General features: G+C 38.9%; 2 protein-coding genes across 2 annotated transcripts in view; both read left to right on the top strand.

The window, feature by feature from the left end:
• The window catches only part of RPL37 (ribosomal protein L37), a 346,904-nt gene that overhangs the window by 19,215 nt on the left and 312,724 nt on the right, over positions 1-14,965 (top strand). The window lies entirely within an intron of this gene.
• Positions 1-14,965, top strand: part of OXCT1 (3-oxoacid CoA-transferase 1) — an 83,114-nt gene that overhangs the window by 19,215 nt on the left and 48,934 nt on the right. The window contains exons 4-7 of the mRNA XM_062017847.1: positions 371-506; positions 3,277-3,426; positions 6,258-6,364; positions 9,506-9,566. Of these exons, the coding sequence (XP_061873831.1) occupies positions 371-506; positions 3,277-3,426; positions 6,258-6,364; positions 9,506-9,566 (454 nt within the window). The remainder of the gene's footprint in view (positions 1-370; positions 507-3,276; positions 3,427-6,257; positions 6,365-9,505; positions 9,567-14,965) is intronic.

Genomic DNA, 14,965 nt, shown 5'->3' with positions numbered 1-14,965 from the left:
GCCTTTATTCAGCCACAACCAGGCTGTCACACAAGTGACTTTTTATTAGTAAGGTTTTTTGAAGGAGAGGGTATGTTAAATAACACTAGTTAAGCTCATATTTGTAGCTACTACATGCAAAATATCTTTGAAAAGAAGTTTTGGATGGAGTTGGTGCCTTGGAAGAGATAAGATCTCAGCACTGGACTCCTAAATTTTAATTATAGCTTTGATATTTTTCCTTCTAAAAGCTTGAATTTTATATTTGTCTCAAAATCCTTATGTCTAAAGTGGAGGGAGATAGTCTTATTAAGTCAGTAGAGTTTACCAAGTATTCTGAGTACAGTGAAGCTCTGAGTGTTGTCTGGCTTTTTGTTTTTTTTTTATACAGTGTTGACAATTTTGGACTTGGTCTCCTGCTTCAGACTAAGCAAATAAAACGCATGGTGTCATCATATGTTGGAGAGAATGCTGAATTTGAACGCCAGTATTTATCAGGCGAGCTTGAAGTTGAGCTTACACCTCAGGTAAGAAGTGTCTGCAGAAGGCAGTGATTTATAGAATAATGCTTAAGTGCTCTTATAGAATTGTTTTGCAATCCAAGTGTTTTGCCTGTGTGTAGCTGTGCAGTAAAGACAGATGGCACTTGCCGTCAGTGGTGAGTTGACCCTATCTGGATGCTAGGTGTCCACCAAAGCCACTCTTATCACTCACCTCCTCAGCTGGACAGGGGAGAGAAAAGGCTTATGCATTGAGGTAAGGACAGTTAGAGATCACTCAGCAATTACTGTCATGGACAAACTAGACTGGACTTGGGGAAATTAGTTTGATTTATTACCAATAAAATCAGAGTAGGATAATGATAAATAAATCCTAAAAAAGCCCCCACCTTCTCACCAGCCCTCCCTTTTTCCTTGGCTTAACTTTACTCTTGATTGTCTCTACCTGTTCTCCCCTCAGCGGAACAGAGGAATGGACAATGAAGGGTGCAGTCAGTTCATTGCATGTTGTTTCTGCCACACCTTCCTCCTCAAGGGAGAACTCCTAACACTCTTCCGCTCTTCCAGCATGGTGTCTCTCCCCTCATGTTGGAGACAGTCCCCCATGAATTTCTTCAACATGAATGCTTCTCACAGGCTGCAGTTCTTCATGAACTGCTCCAGCACAGGTCCCTTCCATGGAATGCAGTCCTTCAGGAAGAGAATACTCCAGTGTGGATTACCAATGAGGTCACAAGTCCTGATAACAAACCTGGTCCAGTGTGGACTCCTCTTTCTAGGGGGCCACAGGTCCTGCCAGGAGCCTGCTGCAACATTGACCTCTATGGGCCTGTTTCATCAGGGTCTTCACTATGGGCTGTAGGGATCTCTTTGCTGACCCACAGACACAGACACACAGGCACACACACAGACACCCCCCCCCCAATGTTTTGTTATAGAATGTTTAATTTTTGGTAGTTTCTCCTACACTGTAGAAAAACAGACCAAATATGCTTACTCTTGTAGCCAATATAAGGGGTAAAAAACCAGCCAACTGCTGAATTCCTGTATTGGTGGTGGTTCATGTGTGCTTTTGGGGAGGTTGCATGTGCAGTGTCTGCCATCAAGTGGGTAAGAGTCAAATTAGGAGATTTCAGTTGGATGTGAGACACAACTCTTTTGGGCTTCCTCATTACATCTTAACTAAATCAATCTCTGCATAGTCTTATGAGCCAATATTTACAACTTTACTGCTCAGCACCATAGTTGTAATGTCTTTAACACTGCCAAGCTAACTCAAATAGCCTGAATGCAATGAGATCCTAAAATTATGAGTATCAGTCATATTCTACTGAGATCTAGTTTTATGACATTAGTACTGTAACTTTAAAACCTACTGTATCTATGTCCATAAGTGACACATAACCTTTGAGCTTTAAACAGCTATTGATTTAAGTCTCTGAGAAAAGCAACAGCCTTAAGTTTTTATGGAGAAAAGTGACTCAGACTGCATCTCCTGAGGGTGTATCTTTGAATCTCAGAGATGGGTAGGAAAGCTCCCTTTATATTCAGACAACTAACATCAAAATAACCAGGCACATGTTGTTTCTCATGTTTCAAAAGTCACAAATCTCAACGCATTCTTTCGTCCTTCCTACTTAATGTTCAATGCTTTCATCTGGAAGATGTGGAACTCCTTAGACATATAATTGTCTTTGTGGACTGCACTGACAAGCTATCTAGATCCAGCATGAAACTACTGAGTCTACAATATGCAGTGGTAAACAGTGAGGTGAATTAATAATTTGCCAGGAGGTGTGGAGGTTTGAAATATTTGTGTCAAATTGCTTTTTGGAAAATGTGCTTCAAGTTTGGTATGACTTTAGGTAAAATGGAGGTCTGTTGTGTTGTTGTTAAACAGTAGGGGAGAGGTCATGGTGAGAACATGAAATGCTAAGGCTACTTTGACTACAGGGCTTTGTATCACTGCATGGTTTGCATCTGCCTCTTGCCACCGTTTTGTGAATCTACCAGAAGCCATTGTGTTCTTGCAGGATAACTGGAGAAAATGTAACCTATGTCTTGGAGGCCATCAAACTAGATAATTGTCCATGATGGTCTTGTCTTGCTTTAAATCTAGACAAATGTATTTTTAAAAGTGTGGAAGGATACTAATGAAAAACAGGCAAATGTATCTTTATCCATAAGTCCATAATTAAGGCTGATGAAGAGTTTGTTCTATTGATATCCATAGTACAGCTGGACTTAGAGCAGAATGCAGATGGCATGGTCAAATAGAGTAGAAACGCTTTTCTGACAGCCTCTTGGTATTCTAAGCACAGGTGACCCAAATCTCTGGACTCCCTTTCTCAATCTGCTATGCATGGTTGTTTCAACTTGGAATGAGGTATGAAGTTATTCTTAAGATGTTGGAGGGTGAAACATGTATATGTAGGACTGTTATAAAAGAAAAACCTCCTAGCATATGTAGTCAGGTGGGAAAGCAAAAAAGTACTCTGTACTCATCTCAGAATAATGGATTGGGAGACAAGCTGAAGGAGAGGAGGCTTGGGAGTTGACAGGAAGCTGTGTGACGGAGTGCTTGTGAGCAAATTATGGCCATGTGTGAAGCAGTTCTTGTCATACCCAGTATCAATCCCACAATGGAAAAGTAAAATGGAATAAATAGATGTTGTGCTCTGCTGAGTTCAGAAGGAAAAGCTCCAAATGTCAGGATATAAAGTAAATTAATGCATTATATTTGTCAAAGATTGATTTGTTTTTCCCAAATTAAGTTCTTAAATATGTTTCTCCATAGGGTACTCTCGCTGAACGTATTAGAGCAGGAGGAGCAGGAATCCCAGCATTTTACACCAGTACTGGCTATGGGACGCTGGTGCAGGAAGGGGGTGCGCCTATCAAATACAACACAGATGGCACCATTGCCATTGCCAGCCAGCCAAGAGAGGTAAGAAGTCAATTTGTTATTAGGAAGCCTTCTGCTTTGAACAAATGAATTTCTTACATGCTCGCAAGTTAAAGAGTAGTTTAATCATCTCCTGGCCAATTTTAACCTTGCCATGTTGGATTAACAGGATGTTTGTGGTACCAGACACAACAGTTTTCCTTCCGCTTACTTCTGTCCTCTGTGATGTATAAAATAAGTTTTTACAGCTTCAGGGTAACTTAGAATCAAGAACTGGTCCAAGTGAAGAGTTAATTTAGCAAGTTAGGTTTTTGCTTAACAGTTCTCTGACCAGGTTCACTGTGTATTCAAACAAAGCCCTGTACCAGGCCACTGCAGTGCACAGTATGGATTGAGAACAACCTCCTATTAATGAGATGAGTGCTCCTTAAATACTCTGGTATGGAGTAAGCAGAGCTGCAGCTGTGCACGAATCTTTAGCATTAAGAGAGAAGGGACATTTTCCTGTTAGATAGGGAAGAGCTCAGCTGGCAATTGAACTGCAGTTTGGTCTGACTCGTTGAAATTAAAGAAATAAAAAGACTGTCAAACCATATCATGTCATGGTTTGACATGATAGCCTTTTCTGGTAAGGGGGAAGGGGCTGTAAAGATGACTCCTGTAAGAAGTTGCTCACAACTCTTCCCCAGCTCAGAGCCAGACCCACTTCTGGGGCTGAGCCAGTTAGACGCCTCCATGATCACTTTTTAAGAAGCTGGAAGAAGAGGTTTCTTCCTCCATCTTCTTTCCTTCTTCTGCCCCTTCTTTTTCTTCTGGCTGGTGGTGGTGCAAGGAGTAGGAACAGTGAGAGAAACAACCATGCGGACTCCAAGGTCAGTGATGAAAGAGAGGAGGAGATGTTCTGGAGCAGAGACTCCCCTGCATTCTATGGAGAGAACTGGTGAAGCTGAGATTTATTTTCATTTCTTTAAAAACCCCATATCAGTGGTACAGACTCATTTTGAAAATGAGCCCGTATCAGGGGCAGAGACTCATTCTGCTAAAGCTGTCTCCGGACCAGGAGCAGTGATTCACTTCATTAAAGGCCTTGAGCCAGGAGCAGTGATTTTGGCCAGAGGAGGCTATGTCTCAAAGGAGGGGCCCTTTATCACTACGGCTGGAGCAGGCCGTGTCCCGAGGAAGGGACCCAATATCCACAGCTGTAACTGTGGGGAGGAACCCACGACAAAGCAGCTCATCAAACTTCTGCCCGGAAGAGGCTTTGTCCCGAGAGAGGGACCCTGTAACTGCAGAAACTGCAACTGTGGTGAAGAATCCACACCAGAGATATTCACCAAGGACTGTGTCCCGTGTGAGGGACCCTGTATCAGCAGAAGCCACAGCTGTTGGGAGCAACCCACACCAGAGAAGTTTGTTAAGGACTGTGTTCTGGGAGAGGAACCCTGTGTTGGATCAGGGGAAGAATGCCAGGAGTCATCCTCATCTGAGAAGACAGAAGCAGCAGAGCCCATCTGTGAGAGACTAACCACATCCCTCATTCCCTGCCCCGCTGAGCCGTTGAGGGGGGAGGAGGTAGAGATATGGGGAACAGTGAGCTGGGCCCGGGAAGAAAGGAGGGATGGGGGAGGGAGATCTTAAAGTGCTGGTTGTAATTTTCTCATCATCCTACTCCCCTTTTGCTTTTATTCCGTTCTGTTTCTTGTAGAATAAACTTTCCTACTTTCCTCTCTAAGTCGAGTACTGGAGTCTGTTTTGCCCAGAACTGTAATTGGCAGCAAGCCCTCCCTGCCCTGTCTTAATCCACAACAATCTTGCTTATCTTTTTACTCCCATTCCGCTGGGGCCTCTGCCATCCTAATGAGGGTGGGGGTGAGTGGGGGTGCTGAACAAGAGACTGTCGTGGTACTGCTGTGCTAGCTGGGCCAAACCACGACACTTCCAAGTGAGTAATGAGGGCTTCTTAGTGTTTTTTGGGTTTTTTTTCCTTAATTTTCTTATGATACTGATATGATGTTTTACCATTTGAAAGAATGTTTTGTTTACTGAAGAGCTTGTAATCCCAATAACATTTTTAATCTACTTTCAACATTTGTGAAAAATCTCTCTTACTCTCCTCAGTCTTTTGGGGGCCTAATAACATGACTAGCATGATTTGATCGAATTAATTTTTCAAGAGTTATTTTAAATACAAGTGTCATTTTATAAAAGCTCAGATGTCCTTTTACAGCTAACTTCTGATATACTTTTGTCTTGCCCTCTTTCTCATAAATTTTAAATAGCTCTCAAGTAGTATTTGTATACTGTAACTTTCTACATTGTTAAGAGAAATGCTATTTCTTGTTTTTATATAGATTTAAAAGACTAACTGTTCCTCAGTTACATATTCTGGCTTCAGGCACAATATTGCTACAAATATTGATCATAAATACAGAGTAAAACAAATGAAATTCAGCCTGTCAGATGATGTGATTTGAGTACTCCGTCTTAAATACTCTTCACTTTAGATTTGGGATTTCTGGTGATGGGCAGTAATTAAGAACTTTTTCAATAGTTCTGCTGTAGCCTTCAAGTTTTTGGTTAGCTGGTAGATGTATAGGAAAAAGCATATCTAAGTCCACTAGATGGAGCCACAGGAATATGGATCTGATTCTTGCTCTGTTTCACTAAACAGAGACACTATGATGAAAGTAGAGTTTTTAGCCCTTTGGTATTTCTCTGTTTTTACACAGTTGAACTACAGTTTTTCCAATAAGTCTTTATGTAGTACAACAGAAGTTTAAATAAGTCTGTAAAATTAACCCAATGAAAGAAATACTACATGGGAGGTCAGCCTGAAAAAAACCTTCATCTAAATAGCATAATTTTCCCTATAGGTGCGAGAGTTTGATGGCCGTCACTTTATTCTGGAGAAGTCAATTACAGGAGATTTTGCTCTTGTGAAGGCATGGAAGGCTGATCGTGCAGGAAACATCATTTTCAGGTATGACTTGTTTACCTTTGGGAAAAGTTTTTAATGGTTTAGATAATGAAAGAGAAGAAGAATTCCATCTCCTGTGTGATGGCAAAATAATGTTTTACTGATTTCATTGTCTTTCATATTGCCTTTCCCTACTGTCAAATTGTACTGCTATTAAAAAAAAAAAAAACCTTTTTGTAGGTAGCTTTTGATAATTCAAACATAGCCATCAAATAAAACATTGGTAATTGAAGTGAGACATGGCAGACCAAAGTAATTAGGATGACTGTCAAGAAATGTAGTAACATTCTCTTAATTTCGAATTTCACATTAGTTTAGGCCCTTTTCTTTGCACAGTAGAAGGCTGGCACAAGTAGTGCAGGTATGTCAGAAGAGAAGGGAGCTAAGTCAGTCTTCTGGCGAGATGAGAAAACTTGGTTCTGTCCTTAGAGAAGTGTGTTTAAGGTTCATTTGATCTCAGCAGTGTAGGAAAGACATCACATAAAGTTAAACATCCTTTGTAGTTCAAAAATTTGGACATTGTGCTAGTGATAATATAATTTATTCTTGTTACTGTGTTTATGCTCTGGTTTGTCCTGGAGACGGGAGAGGCTTGCCTATGTTTAATGTCTGGTTTTTATTTGTTTGTTTTATGGCTATCAGATGACTAGTGTTAGGGTACTCAGTTCTAATTTACTACTGGAAGAAGCTGAATGATGCATTCTGTCGCAGTATGTATTAAAAATACAAACAAGGAGTTGGAAAAAGCAACTGAAAAATAAGCAGATAAAATAAGATCAATAAAGTAATGTTTTGTGTATATGTGTATATATAGTCATGTATCCACCTATTTTTTAATCTAATATATTGTATTCTAATAATATAATATTAATCTACTTTAAGGTTTGGGGTTTTTTTTACCAAACTCTGAACGTTTTGGCTTACCATTGACAAGACAAGATGGTTTCTGATAGAAATCCAAACTTGTGTGCTTGCATGTGAATGCGATGGCCACTAAAGAGTTTTCTTTAGGCTCTGGGACCTGGAATACAGAAAGCAGTCTTTCCTCATGGGCTTGTCTTTGATCTTGAGCCTCTACAGTCTGTGCTTTTACCACTTATCTGTCTACTGATGCTTACTTACCTTTGAAAAATTCTTTCATTCTCCATACAAACAGATTGGTTGCGTTCTCTTTTGTTCCCTCTCTTCCTTTGTGTCCTGTTGGTCTCCATGACTTTCCCCCTCCCTTCCGTTCCTTTTGGAAGTCTTCATATGTCTTCCACAGTTGCACAAATCAATTGATACCAGATACTACTTCTATTTGGAGTGGAAACCTAAAAATCTTGACTGTTTCAAATGTAACTAATCAGAGACAGAAAGATACCATCTGATGCCTTGTTCCAGATATTGATAGCTTAAAAGAATTTGCTCATAATAAGCAGTGACTCATTCTATTTTTGGATCAGACTCAGATTATCGTATAGCCTAGAACAAAGAAATATAGGCTTATCTCATAGCCCATGGGAAACAACAGCGGAGGAAATTGTAATCACAGAATCACAGAATCTTAAGGGTTGGAAGACACCTCAAAAGATAGACTATAACAGCAATATTTCTGTGATCAACAGGATGAAAAGGAAAAAGTGTTTTGACATCCTGCTGCATACATGTGTATGTATTCAGTGTTCGGTGCGACACTTCTGTACCTTTTTTAAATGATGTGACTTCTGTTCTTGTTTGCTGAAATATAACTAGATAGGCATAGGCTCTGTGTTTACTCACATCTGCAGCTGCTTTCACTGCAGCATGGTACTATTTATTGTGTGTTTCCCATGACTAGTATGTGTGGAGCCAACGGGAATGGAATAAATGCCTGTCAAACTCATCACCCTCAAGCTAAGCACTTTTTAAAATCTGCATGAGTTTTTTTTTTCTGTTCTCATACATGAAACTGTACAGGAATGCCTATACCAGAATGTCACTGGTTCCTTTAGAAAGTAACTTTTTAAACAGGATTTTTCTACGTCATACTTTGTGTCACCTAGCTCTTTTGCTATAACTTTGATTCTGTAGGTGTCTACACTAGAAATCCTATTAAAACTGCACGGTAGCTTCAGGATTTGGCCATTTCAGTTCCCTGCTCCCCCTAATTCCACAAGGCGGCAGCAGCATCCCAAAATTCAGCATGGCTTTAGCACTAGGCATGGTCATTGCACTAGAGTGTGAAGAAGGGAGGAGAAGGCTTTAGGAAGTAAGAATGGTCTGGAAAAAAAATATGTTTTTGTGGAAAGAAACACAGGAAACAGGGGAAAGGCAGTTCTGATTTGTTTTGAACTCTAGTTTTATGTATTTTGATGAAAGTTTTTCAAGAATTCTACTTTTTAAAAGAGAAAGGTGCTGAGAACCTGTCAGTAGAACAGTACTAAAATACATATATTTATTTCTTAAATAGTATGCCACACAGTTCTGTTTGCTTTCTGAAAAATATAGAGAGGGGCTGACACGGGTCTCTTGTTTTATCTTGTGGCTGCTGGAGTCTCTGAGCAGATACACAGTTATACATGTTATGTATTACTTTTATTCCCTACAGATCCTTTTTCATTGTTACAGAGGTACTGTCCAAGAATGTTTAGGATGAATGTCAGAGTATGTGTGAGTGCCGAAACAGGCACAACTTTTTTAATCAAGAGAACTGGATTAAATTTACTACTGTGCAGAGTGTTATCACAAGTCTTGGTCTGAATTATGAAGGCATATATGGGACTTGAGAGGTTGTTAGGCCCTGTGCTGGCACCCCTGTGGAGATTAATTTCATTCTTTGTGCAGTGAAATAATGGCAAGGTATATTGTACAAGGCCCAGCTTGCTGCTGCTCTTGGATCTAATAAATGAAGATGTCAGTAGAACACTCAATTTCAATTAAACGTGTTGACTGAAAGTCAAAAGAGCTGTAACAAATATTTTCTAATGTAGAAAAATATGGTTGATTTCATATGCATCTTACACAAATTCATAATATTTTTCCCTCCCTACTATATTTTTGTTTGTCCTCTAGATATTCGGTGAAAAGTTTTATGATATTATATTACAGAGATACTTCTTGTATTTTATATCAGAAAAATCATGCTATTACAGCTTCTGATATTTTTTTTGTTTTCTTTCACAGGAAAACTGCAAGAAACTTCAATCAACCTATGTGCAAAGCTGCCAAGACAACTGTGGTGGAGGTAGGGAAGTGAAAAATAGTAAGCCCCATACCCATGTAGTCAACAAACCTCTTTGTTTTGCATAATATTCTGGGGACAGAGTTCTCATTTTCTTGACTCATTGGGGTACTTTATACCAGGGACTATGGTCTAACCTGTCTACTTCGGTTAGTGCTCCTAACATTGTTCTGTGATTTATTGACTAGTTCATCATGGTTCCCCAGCTGTTTACTGTTCCTCTGATCCTTGTCAGGACTTCTTGTTCCCTGTGATCAACTTTTGAAAGGGAAACATAGCGACAAACTTCAAATTTCTTTCAAAATAATATGTGGAAGATAGAGTAGTAGTAGGATGAAGAGTAAGTAGGCTGAGGCTGTATTTGAGAAGATTGACATAAGACCTCATGCAAGACTTCCTAATAATAATAAGTACATAACTACACAGATTGGGCAAGTCATGGAGCTATCACAATCACAATCTCTAAAATGTCATAAATTACTTAAATATCAGTCTAGAATGAGATACAGATATTTGATTATGTCTTGAGAAAGAGGATGGAGTAGATGATCTAGAAGTTTCTTCCAATCTTTTTGTCCTGTGTCCTTATTATCTAAAATGATAATGTTTAAAAACATGGAGCAATCTACACTGTGAATGTATTGGTAACTGGAGAGTTGTTAAGGCATAGCAATATCTAAAAAATAGACTGTTCTATTAACTTTTTCATCACTCTCTGGTAATTTTTTTAATATCTTTAATAAAAGCTAAATATATTAGGACAGTAAGATCAAGACAAACTCTTCTAGACTATTTGTAGTAAATTTTAAATGAAAGAGGCTTGTGTTTCTTCAGGGTTTTTCTTTTTTTTGTTTAGGTGTTGATTTTTTGTTTTGGGTTGTTTTGTGGTATTTTTGTAACGTTTTATCTGGAAAATATGTTTGTTATATAAATATCTGTGGATGATACATTTGGGAACTTTTTTGTGTTTTACAGAACTATGGCAAAAAATACCACAGAATTTGTCACATGACTCACAGTGTCAACTCAGCGACACTATGTGGATTTTTACAGTTGGATTTTAAGAAAGGCTTAAAATATTTTTCCATTTAAAACTGCAACAAGGAATCTTTCATCATTCCCTTTCTTTTTAGTCACTTAAGCTTTAAACTTTGTTCACTCTTATGTTTAGAGATTTTAAATAGATCAAAACCTTCCACCGCCGTTCTATCTCATTCTCCCTTTCTGCTTTTCTATCCACATATGATAGGGTAGAATTTTCTTGTCAGTGACCACTGATTAGTGACATTCTTCTTCCTTTAATTCCTTTTAACAGTCTTCAGTAGGTCTACTGTGAACTGTGTCCACTGTGAGTCTTGTTACAGTTTCAATACCATTTAAAAGGGACAAGCTTTTTGAAAGATGATGTATTAATATTACTTTAAAACTTTTTTTTATTTTATGGGCAGATTAAGGAGTGAAGAAGCATAACCAGAAATTTAGAACAAGTAGCCCTTTTGAGCCAAAGGCAATGCTTCATTGGTGTACCTTTTAAGTGTCTGTCTTCCAAAAATGGAATTGAGAATTTTCAGGCCAGGAAACTGGAAGTAGATTTCTCAATATGACCTCTACTCAGCACTGTCAGCCTGCAGCTGTCTAGAGGTAATCACTAGGGAACTAAGGCAACTGAAAAGAGTTTTGCCTGGACTCCTTAGTTAATGTTGTTCAAGGCTGAAGGTTGAACTTCTCAGTCCCACTTACAGGGCAAAGAAAAGAGTTTGTGTAAAATAGTAATTTGGATACTTGCTTGTCAGCAGGAATTTTTGAATTCTGGTACCTATTCCCAGCTCTGTTTCTATTTTTTGCCTGCTGACCATTCACTTTAAGCAGACAGTCCTAGAATTAGAGATTTGAAGCCATCCCTGCCTCTTTCCATCAAACTAAAGGTCAGACTTTTCTTCAGAGTTATGCAGTGATTAATTCAGATTTGCAGGACTGTAATTTCTCAGTCTGGCACTCCTGTCTCAATTTTGAATGTAGAACTTTGTACCTGTTGTGCAACCAGACTTATGCTGTTATCATCTGTTTGTGTAGCATGAAGCATCAAGCTGAGGAGATAACTAGAAAAAATTAGAGACACATCTGTCTGTGTTTCTGGTTTTTGAGTTGCTGAAATTTTTCTTTAAAATTATTGCTCAAATACTCAGAGAAGCAGTTGTACTCCTTGTATCTACTCTGATTTTTTTTCCTTTTATGGGAAATTTCTAAACATTTCCCCTCCTAAAAAAAAAAATTTAAAAAAATTTAGATATTTGTAATTAGAGATCTTGTTAACATTTACAAATATCTAAATGGTGGGTGTCAGGATGTTGGGACATTCCTTTTTTCTATAGTAGCCAGAAACAGGACAAGGGGTAATGGATGAAGCTGGAACACAAAAAGTTCCACTTAAATATAATAAAAAAACTATTTCACTGTGAGGCATGCACTCAACCTGAGACCTTCAGTTGATTTTCAGATCTATAAACACTTTCCTACTCCTATTGCAAAGAATGGTCAGAAAATCAGTGAATCTGAAAGGACCTCAGCGTTCATAAGTTATATACAAGCCAACAGCACTTTGTGAAGGTGCAGAGGAAGGACTTTGCATGTAAAGAAACTCAAGGGCTTGTGTGGCCTTTATATATGTGGTAACATTTCCAGCGCTGTCTGCTGAATGGACACAATCTGCTGAATTCAGCAGGTGACACTGCTGTCAGGACCCTCAAAAAATTAAATTTGTAGCAGCTCAGATTTAGAAGGAGGCCTTTGTGTGCCTAGACTACTAGGGCAGGGGCTGTGGTATTTGGACACTTCCTAAGTCAGGCATGGTCCTGTAGAGGCTCCTGTGAGCTGAATGCTGCTGGGAGGGACAGCTTTGGCGATGATGCCTACTTTTCAGAGAAAATCAAGGCAACCCAAAGCCATAGGAAAAACACAGCTTGACTTTGTCAGGTGTGGATGTCAGGACAGAATGGGAGTGAAGGGTGGTACAGGCTTCGGCTCTTGCTCTCTATTGTGCAGCAGTACAGCAGTACATGGAGGACTACATAGACATCCATAACAGCCCCAAACATCCTGGAGCTGTTGTATATTTTCTTGCCATTCTGCTCTGAGATGCACTGAATGCTTTTTCCCAGTGAAGTAGTTTGAGATCTCAGCTACTGCCATGATGTAAGTGTTGGATAGTGGTAATAGTATGTTTAGAAATATTTACTGATTCGCTATTTGAATGTCCAGTTTGAATAATTTTCTTCTTCAGACTTCAGAGGATGACCAAATATATCTCCCTCTGTAAACAGCATTTCCACCTCAAATAATACCAGGGGAGGAGAAAAGAGAGTGTACCTTCTCATAAAAATGCATTAAATAAAAATCATTAAACCCTGCATTTTATCTCTGGTTGCTTAGTAACAACACAACCACGTCAGTAAGCACCATTATCTCAGGTACAATGAACTATGATGCATTAAGGGACAGAAGCAGACTGAAATAAGCTATTTGTATCTTGTTATGTGCTAAATCATGGCATTGTGTTTTATTTAGGAAACTGGGAAAATTAACTGTTTTTTTTCCTTTTTTTGATGTTTATTCCTCCAAATGCCTTTACAATGGCAAAACTTTCCTCAGATGCATAGCTCTGTTCTGAGGAATTCTTCAAGGTTTTTACACGGTGACAATTTACTGCAAAAAGCCAGTAAATAATATTTTAAAGTGGCAAAATAATGTAAAATAATATTTTTCCTTACCTGGATGCCCAGGCCATGGAACTTGAAGCTGAACTCGAGTGTAGTGACGACTCTGTGTGCACTCAGGAGATGGGTGCTGAAGGGATTTCTCAGGGATCTGCAGTGGAGCATCTCACTTGGCACAGGATGGACACTGAGATGCTAAGTCCTACCACCTTACCAGCATCTTTTGGCATGACTGAGAGTAGAATTCTGGTTTCCATAAGATATTAGTATAATATGTGCAAAATACTTGTGTATATAAACACATATTACAAGTATGGATGTCTTTGCATCTTAAACATCTAAGTGGTTAGTCAGACCTTTTGACTTTGGGATTGTTTTTACATGCCTAGGTTTTGGCTAAATCCTGAATCAGAGATGCTTATGGATCTGAATTTAGGTAACCCAGTTACAGAGTATAGACATTACAATATCCTTTCCAAAAGGAACTGTACATGAAAGATTTGAGTGAATGCTTCTGGAAGAGGCAAGCTTGTGATCCTTAGAAAGCACGGAAGGGAAAACAGCAATCTATCAGGAATGCCTCTTTGGAAGGCTGATTTTGTGAGCTCAAAGACTTGGTAGATGAAGGCTTCTGGGAGATATAACTAAAGAAGAAATTAAGTTAGGGAAAGACTGTGTTAAGAGCTTGAGAAGAAGTGTTTCCAGTGTGGAGAAAGCATTGGAAGAGAAGTTTGACCTTGATCACAGTCATGGCAATCTCAAACACAGAAAAGTAACTGAAAGTGAGACCAAGATCAAATGTCGGACACCGAGCATTACAAGCCTCAAACAGACAAGTAGCTTAAGGACATAGGAGCACACTCAGAAATCTACAGTGGAGTACAAAATGAAGACGACTTGAAAGTTAACCAGGAATCTTTAGAATATAGTGGGCTGGAGGACCAAGGGTGGTGATACTTCACTGCTTGATGAAGTTACCAATGCAGAATATAAAGAACTCTGAAGTGTTGAATCCCTTTTCTGCTTCAGTATTCAGCAATGTTAGAAAGAAGTTTGTCTGTTATGGCACCAGTCGTTAAAGGTTAAAGAGTAAGTAAGAGTAGGATTGGAATTGAAATCCAGGGACTGCTACTACTACTGACTTGGAAAAGCAGCTCCTAGAAACATTTGGACACTGTTGCCACAGTAATTTTATTTTGCTAAAAAGAAGTCCTCCCCTATAATAAAATCATTTTTTGCTGGTTTTAATTCCCTTCATTGTAATTGATTCCTTGCTTCTGTGTGTGGATGTATTTAATAAAAGATGAAACAGAAAAACAGAACATTTATATAGCTGTTGTGCAGTCCATCTTGTGATGACTTGAATGGACTGGGCTAGAAGGGAGTTTATAAGGTAGTTATTTTTACATTTTACTAACATGCATCTGGTTTTCAGGAGAATAAAGTTATTTAATAGCTAAATTAGCTATGTGGTAGGTTGATTGTTTGGTGGGTTTTTTTTCCTACAGTTGTTTTTCTTTTATAGATAACCTCTAATTATGTGCGTTCAGATTTGGTACTTCATTTCTGGGGTAGTGAATGTTAAGTGGTTAAAATTCATAACAGATCACATTGTTGCTGACCGCTGTTCTCACAATTTTGCCTACACACAACGCTGCGCTGGAAGATTTGAATTTGTTTTTCTTTCAT

This window comes from Colius striatus, chromosome Z (genome assembly GCF_028858725.1).
Source record: "Colius striatus isolate bColStr4 chromosome Z, bColStr4.1.hap1, whole genome shotgun sequence".
Taxonomy (NCBI): domain Eukaryota; kingdom Metazoa; phylum Chordata; class Aves; order Coliiformes; family Coliidae; genus Colius; species Colius striatus.
This window is presented reverse-complemented; position numbering and strand designations above follow the sequence as displayed.